Source organism: Saccostrea cucullata, unplaced genomic scaffold, assembly GCF_032062105.1.
Source record: "Saccostrea cucullata isolate Sc308-1 unplaced genomic scaffold, CSIRO_AGI_Scuc_v1 ctg1526, whole genome shotgun sequence".
Lineage (NCBI taxonomy): Eukaryota > Metazoa > Mollusca > Bivalvia > Ostreida > Ostreidae > Saccostrea > Saccostrea cuccullata.
The window spans coordinates 3277-18076 of record NW_026922172.1 but is presented as its reverse complement, the minus strand read 5'-3'; the positions used below and the strand labels follow the sequence as shown (position 1 = coordinate 18076).

Here is a 14800-nt window from a genome sequence, read left to right as displayed (position 1 = left end):
TATTAATTGAAAATTCTATAAAAAGGGACACATACTATAACTTAAGTTATCATTTTATAAACTCAATAAATTAGTCCATTGTGTTTTTAAACAGTAAGCGAAATTCCTCCCTATACTAGTATATGTAGTAGTAGTTGGAATACTTCTAACAAGCTTGCAATGTTGCTTTGGTATTAAAATCATTGACAGCAAATGAAACACTCTCATCAGGGGGTCATCAAAAGGATTTTCTGATTATATCTATAACAGCATACATTTAACTTTAACAATTTGCAAAAATTATGTGCTTGGCTACGCTTCTAACGATAAACTGTACTAACAATAAATATCTATAATACTGTAAAATAAATAAAATGTAAATGCAAAATTTTTCAGCAAATGTCAAATCAAGAGGCTGTTTTAAAAACTGGGAAAAGGAAGGAAGTTGGTCAAATCCTACTTGTTATGAATAATAATCATCGAAAAAAAAATCTTCACAATATTTAAGTGGTCCACGTAGTACGTGCACATGTATAAAAATACATTTCAGAAGAAATACACACGAAAGATGAACGAAACTGCCAATAAGAATAATCGAAATAAAACGTGATCGACTCTTCAACTGGTCGTATTCTCATATTTCTTAAAATGCTCTCTTTAGTCATCGGTCTCCTTGTGACGCTGTATTCTACAAAGTCGCAGCCTTTGTATTCGAGTTCAATGGATAATTATCCCAGTGAATCATTTACAATGGAGGCTATTCGGGAATTGCGTATCTCTCAATCAAACATGGAAATACAGATAAAAAAGATACTGAAAAGAGAAATGTCCAGCAACAAAGGTATTTATAAATGTTTGTTATTGAATATGAAACACATTTTGATAATAAATGATTCAAGTTATCACCAGAAAGGAAACTATAAGTAAGTAAAAATATTAATTAATAATTAATGAATTGTAGAAATCAAATTCTTCTAGAACCATCTTCAGGAAAAATAGATATTAAATTATACCATATTCTTTATGTTAGCAGGAATTAAGGTCTTCGATCCCTAATAGGAAGAAATTCAATGAAATTGAAAACATGAACAGGGGCCCGTTTCACAAAGCCTACTTAGGACTAAGTTATATCTTAGGAAAGAACTTTTTCCTAAGTTCATTACTTATCCGTTTCACTAACCTCGTCTTATCTTAGGATATTCCTAAGTTATGTCGTAACTTTAGGAAAGGTAAATCGATGACTTAGGAAGAAACTAAATATTGCGGCTGCATATCCAAAACTTCCTATGGAGAGAGAGAATGTGTTTGGGGAGAGAAAATCCAATGGACTACTAGTATATGGATGATTGTGTTCTCTCCAGGTTAAAACTGCTTTACTTTGAGACCGTATTAACCGAGGTCCTATGTCAAGATAATTGAATAAGTGTTCAATCATCTTCAGTGACCCTGAAAGCTAGAACAGATTTAAAACTTGCTGCTCTCCATCGGCTAGTAGTGGTGCATGTCTCAATATGAAAGAGAAATTCTTAGAAGGGATGTTAAACAATCAAACAATTTACAAAACAAATATTTTGAATTATTTTATGTTACATTCTAAATGAAAACTAGAGGTACCGTGAGCAATGAGCTCACTAAATGATACCCCCCGCCTGCCATATGAATATAATGGCAGAATCCATGTTTTGCTCTGGAAAATCAAAAATATACGTCAGATCAAAAAAAGTAAAATAGGAGGTGCACAATGGTAATATGTAATTAAGAATCTGTGAAAGTTTCATTAACTTTCCTTCAGTGGTATGAGAGGAGTTGCGGATAAGAGATGGGTACCCCAAAGCGTAACAGCCGGATGGACGGACGGACGTACAGACGGACGGACGGAAATACCGATTACTATATACCCTCCCACTTTTCATGCGGGGGGTATAATGATAGAGGCACCTGGTGAGCTGAACGATTTAAAGAAATGAAAAGAAAAGTTGAAAACACACATAATTCATAAGTTCAATGTAAAAAAATTTCACTTTTCAGAAAATTACAAAAATTTAGTGAGGCATTTGCCTCACTTGCCTCAATGGTAGTTACGGCCTTGCTGGCAAACATGTGTCAAAATTAGTCCATTAAGGTATATAAAAATGTCAGTTCACAAAAATGGAGTCGCCGAAATAGATGTACTTATACTGGAATAATTCCCCATCATTTGAAGAGCACACCTTTGTTAACAAAAAATAGCACATGGTTTGATCCAGTTATTATACATGCATGCATACATAATGTCTTTATCTACATGTACATGTATATTTATTAATATACAGGTATTACAAGTATTTTAGTGAATATTAAAAAAGAATTCGAAAAAGGATATTTTAGATGAATGGAAACACTTGTTCACTATAGATAAGTACATGATTTTTGATGAACCCCCAACCAATTTCGGATATATACCGGTAGATGTTTCTCTCAAGAATGGTTGCATCTAATTTCCTCTAGGACGTAATTATTGAGAAGACGCAAACATAACGCAGTTTTGTTTTCTATAGTATTCTATACATAAGAAAACTTATTATTATACCCTCCCCCCTCCCGTGCTCCTCCAGTTCCTACGGTTATGAGATTATTACAACCAGTTATGCTCCCCGCTTAATACAATGTATAGCTGTGCATGAAATTTCAATAATGTTCCTTTTTTAACTTCTTTTAGTATTTTCATATCTGTAGTCGCGAATTTGGGATCTTTTTCTAGCATAGCATTCTTATTTTATATATGTGAGAAAGCTTTACATAGCACGAACAACTACGTGGAACAGCCATTGGAAAAGCATATTTTTTTATTGCCCTCACATGTGTTCGCTACGAAGCAATCATTTTTAAATTTCATTCAATAATTGACAAGTAGAAAAGTATAGTAAAAAACAATACCTGGGATCGATACCTTATCAAGAGCAAAATAAAGTAAACGTATAAAACGTGGAACAATATTTAAACATGTGCTCGGAAAGGAAGAAGGTTCGAAAGGGTGTGTTTATGAATGCTTAGTTCTAGCAGCAAACTTCGCAAAGTTAAAACATACGTATACATGTACTTCTGTCCAAGTCCTTTGAAAGTGGGGATAATCCCCTCCCTTTTTGAAGCTAAAAATATAACCAAGACTGACATACTGAGAGTTGTAGATAGAGCGGAGGAGTTATTTCATTAGTCCTTATTAAACAACCTAAGAAATTACATAGGAAAAATTTAAGATAAGATTGTTTCGTGAAACAGCTGTGACAAATCTTAGGAACTTCCTAAGTTATAACTTAGGCACATCTTAAGTTATGTCTTACGACATATCTTAGGAAACGTTTGTGAAACAGACCCCAGATATGTAGGCTTTCAATACTCAGTTTATTTCGACATAGTTCCCATTTTTTACCATAAGTATGTTTAGTGGGATGTGTTCTAATTTATGACCTTGAATTTTGGTAAGAGTTATCTCCCCTTTTTTAATTAATAAAAAAAATATCAATTAAAAAAAATTTAGCTGGTAAAAAAAATGTTTTCAATTATCATTCTATTTTTAATATTTCAATGCATCTTTCCACCACAGGATTTATTGATATTCAAATTATTTGAATTTTCATTTTGAAAAAACGTTTTCCCCATAGTCTTCAATGCAATCTTTGTTAATTAACTACTCCTTAATTTATGAACTTTTTGAAAATTTCTCGTGGGCAATCCTTTTCCACTATAAAATGCTTTAATATAATATCAGAGTATTGTGTACTTGACGGACATTTAAGGGTAGAGAATTTGGTCCCATTAGGGATTGAAATCCTTAAGATATATAAAATTTAGCTCAAACATCGGATATGGATATAAAAATTATAAATTAAAAATAATTTTTTTGTCTGTGAAATCAGTAAAATTTTAATATCTTTCACTAATTTTTTAAAAATGGCATTAGATTATTGCTTTTTATTTGCCGTGTCCACTTGGCGGAAAAAAAGCCTCGTATTGTGAGTCGTAGTTTGGTTATTGAGCGTTTATTTACCAATAACTGGTTATTAAAAACAATTAACTTTAGATTTAAATTTCTAGAAGGATAAAATGATTATGATTAATGATTATGTCAGGGAAGTATTAAATACCATACGTATCTGTACATTGTCCAGATTCACATAGATAGCATGCTAGTCCACACAGTTGGTCCAAGGGACAAGTGCCAATAACACATTTTATAGAAAAAAATTATCTTCAAAAGTGAATCTGAATGAATATACATTAGCATACATTTGTAAAGGGTTATTGCCTAATAGAATAAATAACGACTAAATCGGGATCATCGTTTTTTTTTTTTTTTTTTTTTTGGTTTTTTTTTTTCGTTTTTTTTTTTCGTTATTGCCTGATTATGACAAGAAGCCCAAGGCGGGTGTGACCGGTCAGCAGGGTATGCTCACTCCTCCATGGCACCTGATCCCACCTCTGATGTTTCGTAGGTCCGTGTTTGCTCTGCTCCAAATTTTTTGTGTTTTATGGACTTTGATATTAAAAACTTTTCGTTATTTCCATATCCTTCTTGTTTGAGACCTGATGGAATGGTAAATCCAAGCAAATAAAATAAAGACAACATATCGTATTCATTCGCTCACGGTATTCGTGAGTTAGCGCATCGCTGTCTGCGCAAAAGCCGCTAAAATATGAAGACCGCTTTATAAGTACACATACAGTAGCTTACTATCACGTCATATTGCATCGGTTAGCAAATGTCGGTGTAGACTTACCATACATGCACACGAAAAACAAACAAATGTAATATATAATACTTGATCGTATCAAAAGTTTATATTTCGTAAGATCTTTGGTCGATAAAATGATATTGTCTGCAAATACAATTTATCATTCTGTCAAATGTTGACTGAATTTTTTCATACTTATTTTATTTCATTATTTATGCAATGAATTGACGACAGATTTTTCCGTTATTTCCCGGTCATGACACGGCGGGTGTGACCAGTTAGCAGGGAATGCTAACTTCTCCGTGGCTCCTGATCCCACCTCTGAAGTTTGGGGGGTCCGTGTTTGCTCTGCTTTTATTTTGTATTGAATACTGTTCGTTACCTCCATATCCTTCATGTAAAAGAAATCTATGAAAGTATTTTAATTAAGAAAAGCGTTTTAGGCAAATAAAGCAAAAATGGTTATAAACAAGAGAGACAGATAGAAGATGGGAAGACATAACACATACAGTATCCTTAATACTCAATATGTGTATATCTTCATTGTAATCATTTTTTAATTCTCCTGTGTTCATGTATTCATTATATAATATCTTTAGAAAATATTCATGCTTTCTTCTAGAGCAAGATATTAAGCTCCTTCCAATACTGGAGAGGATGCAATCTGAGATCACAAAACTGGAAAAAACAGTAACAAATGCAACCAAAGGTAAGTTTGCTGCTTGATTTGCTGAATTCCATATACGTGAATGAGCAATTCCCAATCAAGGTAGAAACAGATCTGGAAATATAATTTAAACATACTTATCAAAATATTCATTTAAATCTTCCAATATATTCTTCTTATAATATGCGTAGTATATATGATAGATATCTTAATGAAACCTTTCCCTTATTCTCTAGATCAAAACTTTAAACTTCTACAAACAGAAGAAAGGATGCAAACTAAACTCACAAACCTGGGGAAAAAGTAACAAATTTAACCAATGGTAATATTAAGCTTCATTTCCTGAATTTCATTTACTTGAATGAGCTTTTGAAAGACCTGAAAATTGGTTTGAACGGTAAAAAAAATGCTCGCTCCTCCATCGCATTAAATTACATTTTGTGTTTTCGAAGTCCATGGTTGTTCTGTATGCAATCTGTTTTGTTGGATTAGATTTTTGAGGAAGATCTTTCTTATCTTTAGATTATCTTTAAAATCTTGACTTAGATGGACAATTTATGACCAACTAAACATAAGTATCGTTAACGTAGGAACATGGATCTATTTGTAAAGTGCATTGTTACAACCACTATTGAAATACGACCACTTTTGAAATAATTATATCATTCAATAGTGGTTGAGAGCGCATTTCAATAGCAATATTTTTTTCATTATATTCTCTCTATGTTTGGAATATACAAGGGACACTCATGGTTGTACGAGGGTTGTCCCGTAAAATCGTGGACAAGTTGTCTAGTTTGAAAAATAATCATCACTGCGTTCTGAAATTTTCACCAGTCTTTAGTAGATAAATTATGAATATACATAGCAAATTGCAAATAGATATATGCATAAGTAAACATATTGTGATATTTTAAGCTATGTACTGTATCGACCTACGGCGCACGGATGATAACGTCAAAGTGTCTAAAACAGTGTCAAGTTTCATCTTTGCTAAACTTAAAGTTGGATAAGCCCCACTTAAATTTAGAAATTTTTATTGATTTACATATGCGAGTATCTATAACCAATTAAGAAACCAATGTGGCACACTCGTGCGATCTTCTGAATATTTATTAGCAAGTTACGGACAGTATTCTCACCATCATTCAACTCAAAATGAATCTCACATCGACGGTCGACAGTGACAGCGTCCTTTGCTATTACAAATGGCAGTCTGTCCATATGTTTTGTACTATCTGGGGACTCGACCACGAAGACTTCGCGAAGAAAACTTTCATTTCATTTATATACTAAAGATCTGGTGATATTTTTCATATTTTCTTTCTTCTGTATTGATTTAAAGTCCTTTAAGGCGTCATTAAAACATCCTAATCTATGTGAACTGCTCTTCGGTGCGCCGTAACGTCATAAAAAAATCGCCATTTTTCGTGTATTGTGTTTATAACTTTCCCATTTCGAATGCTCGGGAAACTGCCAAAAATTAACCAAATATCTTGAATTTTTTTTAAAAAAAGGACAGAATTGATTAAGGAATGGAATAAGGATAATTTTCATCCTAATCTTATGTATTGAAAACTTTTATTACGAATTAATTCTTATGTCTTCTCTAATATTACCTTGCTATTTTTACCGTGCGCCGTAGGAACGTACCTTGTGCACATTCAAGCGGAATAAAATATTTATTTTTGAATATATATTATCAAAAACATTATGAGTCACTTAAATATGATGAATAAACATTTACTGAAAATTTCAGCTTAGAGCGCCTATTACTTTTCGAGAAAAACGCTTTGTCCACGTTTTTACGGGACAACCCTGGTACGATAGAGTAATTGATTCTATAATTTTTTAATATTTTTTAATTAACTAAATTTGTTTTATTTTTGAATGTTTTTACATTAAAGACCAATGACGTGTATCAAAAGTTATTTTGTCTTATTTCAAAATATAGCTTTTTTAATCATTTTTCAAACTAATTTAGAATAAAAGCCCATGAAATCTAAAAAAAAATAGAGGGCAAAACAGATTCAATGTATCAATTTACATATCATACAAATAATAGCTTTATTATATTCTCTGTAAAAAATAAAAAATACAAATTAAATTATAAATACTGGTGAAAACAAGAAATATATGTCTAAAGAAGGAGTTGTTTCTCTCTGTGTGTGTGTGGGGGGGGGGGGGGGGTGTGAGAGGGTGTGTGTGTGAGGGTGTGTGAGGGAGGGTGAGAGGGTGTGTATGTATGTGTCAATGGCACAACAGCGGTATTTGAATAATAGTGACCCTGTATTAGTCTGTCTTACACTTTATGAGGAAACGGATTACCTGTAAAATCTTATAAAAAGCGTAAAATATGAGTAATGCAAATCACAGCACCTGAACAAATGCAGTTAAATGATATAACATTGACAACAGAAATTAAACTACTGGGGGAAATTTTAGCAACATACATTTCAAGTATAAAAGATTTATTTCAATGAATAAATATAAGGACGTACATGCATTGTGTGAATTGTATAGATAATGTATTTTTTTAAGAATCAAGGCGTGTTTAATGATACAATGTTATCTGCTGGTTTATTAATTCATTTATACGATTTCCTTAACGTAGAAAAAAGTAACACACAGTATTCACATATGAAGGATTTTTGTGCATATGATATTATCCTTACTTTAATTTCTTTAAAAAAATATGAATAAGCTTTATGTGTGCTGCGAACTTCTCAAAAGCCCCTTATGTATACCTTTTTCTTTTTTTTAAAGCATTCAGTGTATATATATATCGATCTTCACAAAAACATGTTTTTGTCTTCTAGGCATAATCCTTACTCAAATACTACAGAAGTTGAACATTACAATTCAAAAATTATATTTTTGAAGAGAACATTTAACTTAAATCGATAGCTGACACAGGGTTAACTCGTAGTCAGTAATGATGCATCGAGTATATCAAACGGGTATATCTTTCTTTTCTTTTTTTCTTAAATTTAGATTGGTCCACAAAATCATGTCCATCAAACTGGGAAAAATTTGGATCTTCTTGCTACAAAATCATAGCACTGGCGAAGTCGTGGGACATTGCAAGTGTAAGCATCTTCACTTAAAATTTAAAATTAGTAGTGGTTAAATGAATGCCAAAACTATTTTGAAAGGGTGCTCAGTTTTTCCATTATTTTATAGTCATGATGACTTCTTTGTTTGCAAATATAACCTACCTAATATACGGTCCCACTTTCGTTAATACATTTTATAATGTGCTCATTCGGCCACAGAATGTTTTTATATATTATCAACACATATGATTCGCTGTGGGTTTGACGGATTTACCTCTACCATCACATGCACACCTGATACAACCTTTTGGATTTCTGGGGGTCTGTGTCTTAAAGTCTTATCATATATTTCTATTGTTTGTGGATCTTTTTATTCAATCTTTCTTTGCCTCTTTCATTGTTATTATGAACAGATGATGCAAACAATTTTTTTTTTCTTTGGGTGAGACTTAATATCATATCATACATGTAGTTGTTGAAAAGTGGAAAATTCTATATTTCCTTCTACTTATTTTCTATATATTTGAGCGAATGTCTTTAAACACTATATAATAAATAAACCAATCAATCCTTAGACTCTGAGAATAACATGACTTGCATCTGTAAGCCTTACGGGTATGATTTGTCTATGATCATTTTTTTACGTATCAACTGATATTTTCCAAGTGTCCCTTCTTTTATGCAAGAAATGTAATATCAGTTAACTTTGTGATCCTTTGGAGATATTTTTGAAAAAAAGTAAATAAATGAATATTTAATGATTTTACCATTTTTTTTCTCTTGTTGTGTATCTTTTGGGGGCAATATAGCAAATATTTATTCTCCTATCTAAAGAAAGGGAATTCATAGAATTATTCACTTTTCTAAATCTGTGGGATGATATTAAGTCTCTTCCAAAGATAAAATATTGTATTATTTGCTTAAACTGAACTTTGTAAATGGAGTGTCAACAGTGCGGTGCAAAACAAAGGAAGAAAATGATTTTCAATGTGATAAGACTCTTCATCGGATACCAAAGAGCGTTGACCCTTCTTTGACATTGACCTTGGAGTTTGACCTATTTTAATAAAACCTTGACTATAACTTTTAAAAAGTTAGGGGTAGTGTTTTCATTATTTACATTCGTCATGACAGGACATTTCATTTGATATTTAGTATCAAGAACTTTGACCTTGTAGTTTGACCTTCTTTTAAAATTTGTAACCCTGACCATAACTTTTGAACGGTTAGGACCTTATGGCTTCCATACTTCACATATGAAATCCTTGTGACAGACCTTTTTTGAGAAACAAATAACTTTGACCTAGGACATTGGAGTTAGAGCCACCTTTCAAAATGATATCCTTGGCCATATGGGGGCACATCTTGTTGATATAGTATTAGATCGAATATTATCACCTATTTTGTCGTCTTCCTCAAATGTTATGCATAAAAAAAACACCTGCTGTGGTCTCATCTAGATATATCGACGACGTATTATCAATTAACAATGGTCATTTCCATTTTTACGTCTATGCGATATATCTAGGTGAGCTTGAGATAAAAGATATCAGCGAGTCTGATTCTGAGTCTGAGACGTTGATGGTAGTCTAACAACCAAGCTCTATGATAAACGTGATGACTTTAACTTTTCTATTGTCAATGTCCCTTACGTATGCAGCAATATACCTTCATCACCTGCATACTTGGTGTATATATCTCAGTTGATTCGATTCGCAAGAGCATGCTTTGCGTATGAACGATATCTAAAATGAAGTAAATTGTTGATAAGCACTTTGATGAAACAAGAATATAAGCAGTCTCGTTTAAAGTCATCATTTGGTAAATTCTATGGTCGATACAATGACCTTGTCAACAAGGTATGACATTTTTCACAGATCATTAGTCATAAAGTGACCTAATCTTAATGTGCAATTATAAAAAGATAAACTGACTTGCTCCATTTAGCAATGAGTATGGTTTTCATGTATGAATATGCACAAAAAACTCAAGAAAATTAAATAAATATAATTTTTACTCTTGATAACTTAGCTGGCTCAGACATGTTTCTCAATCTATTCCTATTCGACCGAAATTCCTTTAAGGTTTTATTCTCATACTTCGGACGTGATTCTTGTGCCTTTCCAGTATCGATAAGGATTCTCACGAATCCACAATTTCAAGACATCAATATACTCACAATAACTGACCAATAGTATGTTTAGCCTTTTGCAATATAATACAGTCAAACTTGTTTTAAGAGGCCACTTTTGGGAAGTCTGGAAACTGGCCACTTAAGACAGGTGGCCTCTTATTCCAGTTTGCCCTCGAAAAGGACATTCGGTCAATAAATAAACAAAATTAAGCACTACAGTTTAATTTATTAATCATAATTAAATAGGTCAATTTCAAAAAAAGCTTTTTTATGTAAATATATAATAACTCAAGCTCATTTAAAAAGAATATTAAAGAATTCGAAATGTTAAAGGTTTCGTGCATGTTTCTGTTCTTACATATTAGTTAAAAATCTTGCATTCATCAGTGTGCTTTTGTTACATTGAAATATTAAATAAATTCTTTTAATTTTCAATGAAGAAATACATACAGTGCCTGACTATTATCCTTTTTTATAAACAAAAAAAATTACACAAAAATACAGTTTCATGGTGAATAAAATAAAGCATAGGAATTTAAGTAAGAATATGTTCACTTGCATATGTTAAAAAAGTGGTCAGCAGTGTAACACCCCCCCCCCTCCCAACTTAATTAATCAGTAATTAACTTACTTGCTAATGTTTTTTAAAGTCTGGTGAATTTTATTGTTTAAAAAAGCTGTCAGAATTTCTATCATGTCTATGCAACATACACAGACACACAAATAAAATTCACCAGTTGACCAGAGAGATGTATTTACGCAGTTGAAATCATTCCATAACACAGGTGTCACGTGCAGTAGAGCGTAACTAATCCCTATTGATAGTCTCTTGATAGTGAAATTCACGAGATAATCATGGCACATGAAGCACTTTGTTTTCACAAGAGTAACAATTAGGGCTTCTTCATGGAATCAAAATCTAAAAGGTGTGAATTTCTTTAGCTAGAGGAAAGTATCAATTGTAATTAAATTCTTTTAATTTTTCAATCGGCGATCTTGAAAAATAATTACAAATTGATATAACAGGACAAATATTTATTTTTCATAAACACAAACAGAGTTCAGCGTATCTAAAAGCAATTTTTTTAATTGGATTAATAGGTTAAATTTACTATCGAGGATATAATTACCCAAGTCAATGTGTTTAAAAGATGTAATAGGACCGCGACAAGTGATGAAATGACCGCCTATTACAGTGTCAATAAGGCTGTTGGGGGAGGATTTGGGTGGCCGCTGGCCGCGTTACACAAGTGGCCGTTTATTCCAGTTAAAAATAAATAGGAAAAATCGTCGGGGGGAACTGAAAGTGGCCGCTGACCACGAGTGGCCGTTGATTTCGGGTGGCCGCTAAGACAAGTTTGACTGTACCTTCAAAACAGGATAATTCGTCTGATGAATTTGAAGTGTAACTGCCGTTCAAGCTGATTTACATCTTGCATTATTTTGTTTAAATCTACGACGAAGAGTTATTGCAATATTGTATTCGAATTTATTCGATTTTCTGCCTCAAATGTATAACGGTATATAAGTAAAATATACAAACTAAGAACTTCACTAGGAATTGCAGTGGGTTGGAACTTGATCAAATCTTTTCAGAAGGCCTGCGGCATAACCAGAATATTGATCACATTCTCTTTTCAATTCTATTTTTTTTTTACTTTTTCATTTGTTAAATGAAATTTTCAAATAAAATGTCTACAATACGGTGCAAAATTGGTCGAGATAGAGACAAGAGAAGAGAACTATTTTCTGAAGCAAAAAATCACCAATTATGATAAATTAAGTATGTTAAGTATAATTTTATTTTCCATAGTACTTACATCCTTTCTGGTATTATCATGATATAACATTTTATCCATCTTACAAGGATTGTACTGGATTGGGGGCACGGATGAGATCATCGAGGGGAGGTTTGTATGGGCGTCTACCGGACGTTCCCTGACATTCACGGACTGGAACAAAGGAGAACCCAATAACGACAAAAGCCAGGAAGACTATATTGAAATCTCCACACATCCCGACAGAACAGGAATGTGGAATGATAGCATTTGCTCTCATGAGTTTTATTTTATATGCGAAAAAAAGCTTTAAATATTTCGTTGGAAAAGCTTCTATAAATGCATCCTAGCTTGTCAATGAGTATATACATAAAACTATATGTTATTCGTTAAGAGTATTTCAAGTTTAATAGATGCTTTTGGATGACCTAGAAGTAAAGCTGAAATTATGGAAAATAAATTATTATTATATTGGATTTATTGATTGATTGTTGGTGTTTTACGTCCCATTCAAGAATTCTTCACTCATGTATAGACCTCACCTTATGAAAATATTCAGTGCTTTGAAGTCTGCAGATATCCCCCTGTTTTAGAACAAAATTACACATTTCTCCATCAAAGTTTGATTTCGGGCGACCATTGGTTATTACCGTATAAAGTTCTCTTAAGGAACCGAACAATATAAATGTTTTGTCCTTTCTTACTTTTTGCATGCATTATTAGATTTTTTTTTCTTCTGATTACAACAAAGCGCTCCTCTATATTATTTTTTTTTAATTTGTTCATTTTAAAATAAAAAAAAAAACATTGCACATTTGTGGCAACACACTTTGAAAAAAAATATTTACTTTTAAACTATTCAAAGTGCGTTAAAATGTGGACAAAATCAACGCACTTTGAAAAAAAAATTCAAATTCAATTCAAATTCAAGTTCAAATTCGAACAAACCTTTCCTCTGTCCCTTTCAAACTTTTAAAAAGTCTTCTTGAAAAGGCCAAGGAACGTCCATGTTTTGATTCCTCGTCAACTGAATATAGGCTCGAATCTGTGATTATGGATATTGCATAGTATAGGCTTTTTCAACCCGCACGTTTCACGGAAGAAAATGCAGATAAAACAATCCGTCTTTTCCTTAACCTTCAATATGCCAATAGAGGAATTGATGCGGTTAATATAAGTAATAGTCTTAATCACAAAAGAGTCCAGTCTTGTATTCCACCATATTTCAAGTTAAGACTACATCTTGTATTACCTACAAATATACATCGACCATCGCTTCCAAACTTTTAAATTACAAAAATACTTTACATGGCCTGGATACCGACTATCTGAAACATAATCCTCATTCATGTTCATGTTCTTCTTCGCCCTATAACTATAGTCCTGCTAGACACCTTACTACAGTTGACGTAAATATAGTTGGTAATGAAGACCTTAGATCACTTATTTTAAAAGGTCCTAAATATAGGAAACCCCGATCCTTCAACTGGCGTCGGAATTTCATAAATATTATGGATTCTGTTGAAAATTACGCCATACGATGGGCAAGATATGAAGAAGAAGACGTTAACACCTTGTCAGAATGGATAAAATGTATTAGATCTATGTTGAGTACGCGTATTAAGAGATTGAGGGGCAAAATGTAAACCATCTATCCTTCTGTGTTCAATAAACCATAAGTGAAAAAAGAATTAAATAGATTACATGATCAGTACGTACTGGTTCCTGCTGAAAAACAGGTATCAACATTATCTTCGTTTGTAAGGTTCATTACGTTAATTGCATTCTAGAAGAACTTAGATTTAATTCTACAAATTGTAATCCTACTTATACTCAGACTTCCCTTTGTAAGGAAGAAATTCTTCAAAATCACGTGTCAGTTTTGAATACTTTTAATATTCCACAGAGCCAAATTGAATTTGAACTACCTTATATATATTGGATTCCGAAAATTCTTAAGAATCCTTACAAACAAATATATTTTGCAGGTTCCAGTAAATGTTCAACAAAGCCTCTTTCATTACTCATCACTAAGATATTGACAGTAGTGAAGAAAAAACCTCAAGAGTACTGCTCAACTATATATCCAAGAAGTGGTGTGAATCAATTATGGATACTCAAAAATTCTAAAGAACTCTTAGACAATTGAAATCACAAGACTTTACAAAAATCACCAGCTTAAAATTTACGACTTTTCAATTTTATACACAACAATTCCCCACGACAAATTAAAATCCAAGCTTTCTGATATCATTGACAGCTGCTTCTTCAATAAAAATGGAACTCGTAAATTTACTTACCTCGTCATTGGTCATTTGCAAAATTATTTTGTTAAAACAGATTCTGATTGCACACATAAGTACTCTGAAGTTGACATCAAGAAGATGCTCGAGTTTCTGATTGACAATATCTATGTGGTTTTTGGAGACCAGGTATCCCAAACAATCTATTGGAATTCCCATGGGTACAAATTG

The 14800-nt window shown here is 32.5% G+C and overlaps 1 protein-coding gene across 1 annotated transcript; it reads left to right on the top strand.

Moving 5' to 3' along the window:
* The first annotated feature begins 729 nt into the window (after window positions 1–729).
* On the top strand, window positions 730–12794 carry LOC134261320 (low affinity immunoglobulin epsilon Fc receptor-like). Its single transcript, XM_062743759.1, has 6 exons — window positions 730–820; window positions 5314–5400; window positions 5639–5680; window positions 8353–8447; window positions 12235–12331; window positions 12416–12794. The coding sequence occupies exons 1-6, from the start codon at window positions 730–732 to the stop codon at window positions 12637–12639; spliced, it is 636 nt and encodes a 211-aa protein (XP_062599743.1). The 3' UTR covers window positions 12640–12794.
* Window positions 12795–14800: the final 2006 nt, after the last annotated feature.

Excerpts from the sequence above, each read along its gene's own strand:
- LOC134261320 (XM_062743759.1), top strand. The coding sequence starts at position 730 with ATGGAGGCTATTCGGGAATTGCGTATCTCTCAATCAAACATGGAAATA. Across the intron at positions 8,448-12,234 it reads AGTCGTGGGACATTGCAAGT|ATAAAATGTCTACAATACGG; the intron begins GTAAGCATCTTC and ends TGAAATTTTCAA. Across the intron at positions 12,332-12,415 it reads CACCAATTATGATAAATTAA|GATTGTACTGGATTGGGGGC; the intron begins GTATGTTAAGTA and ends CCATCTTACAAG.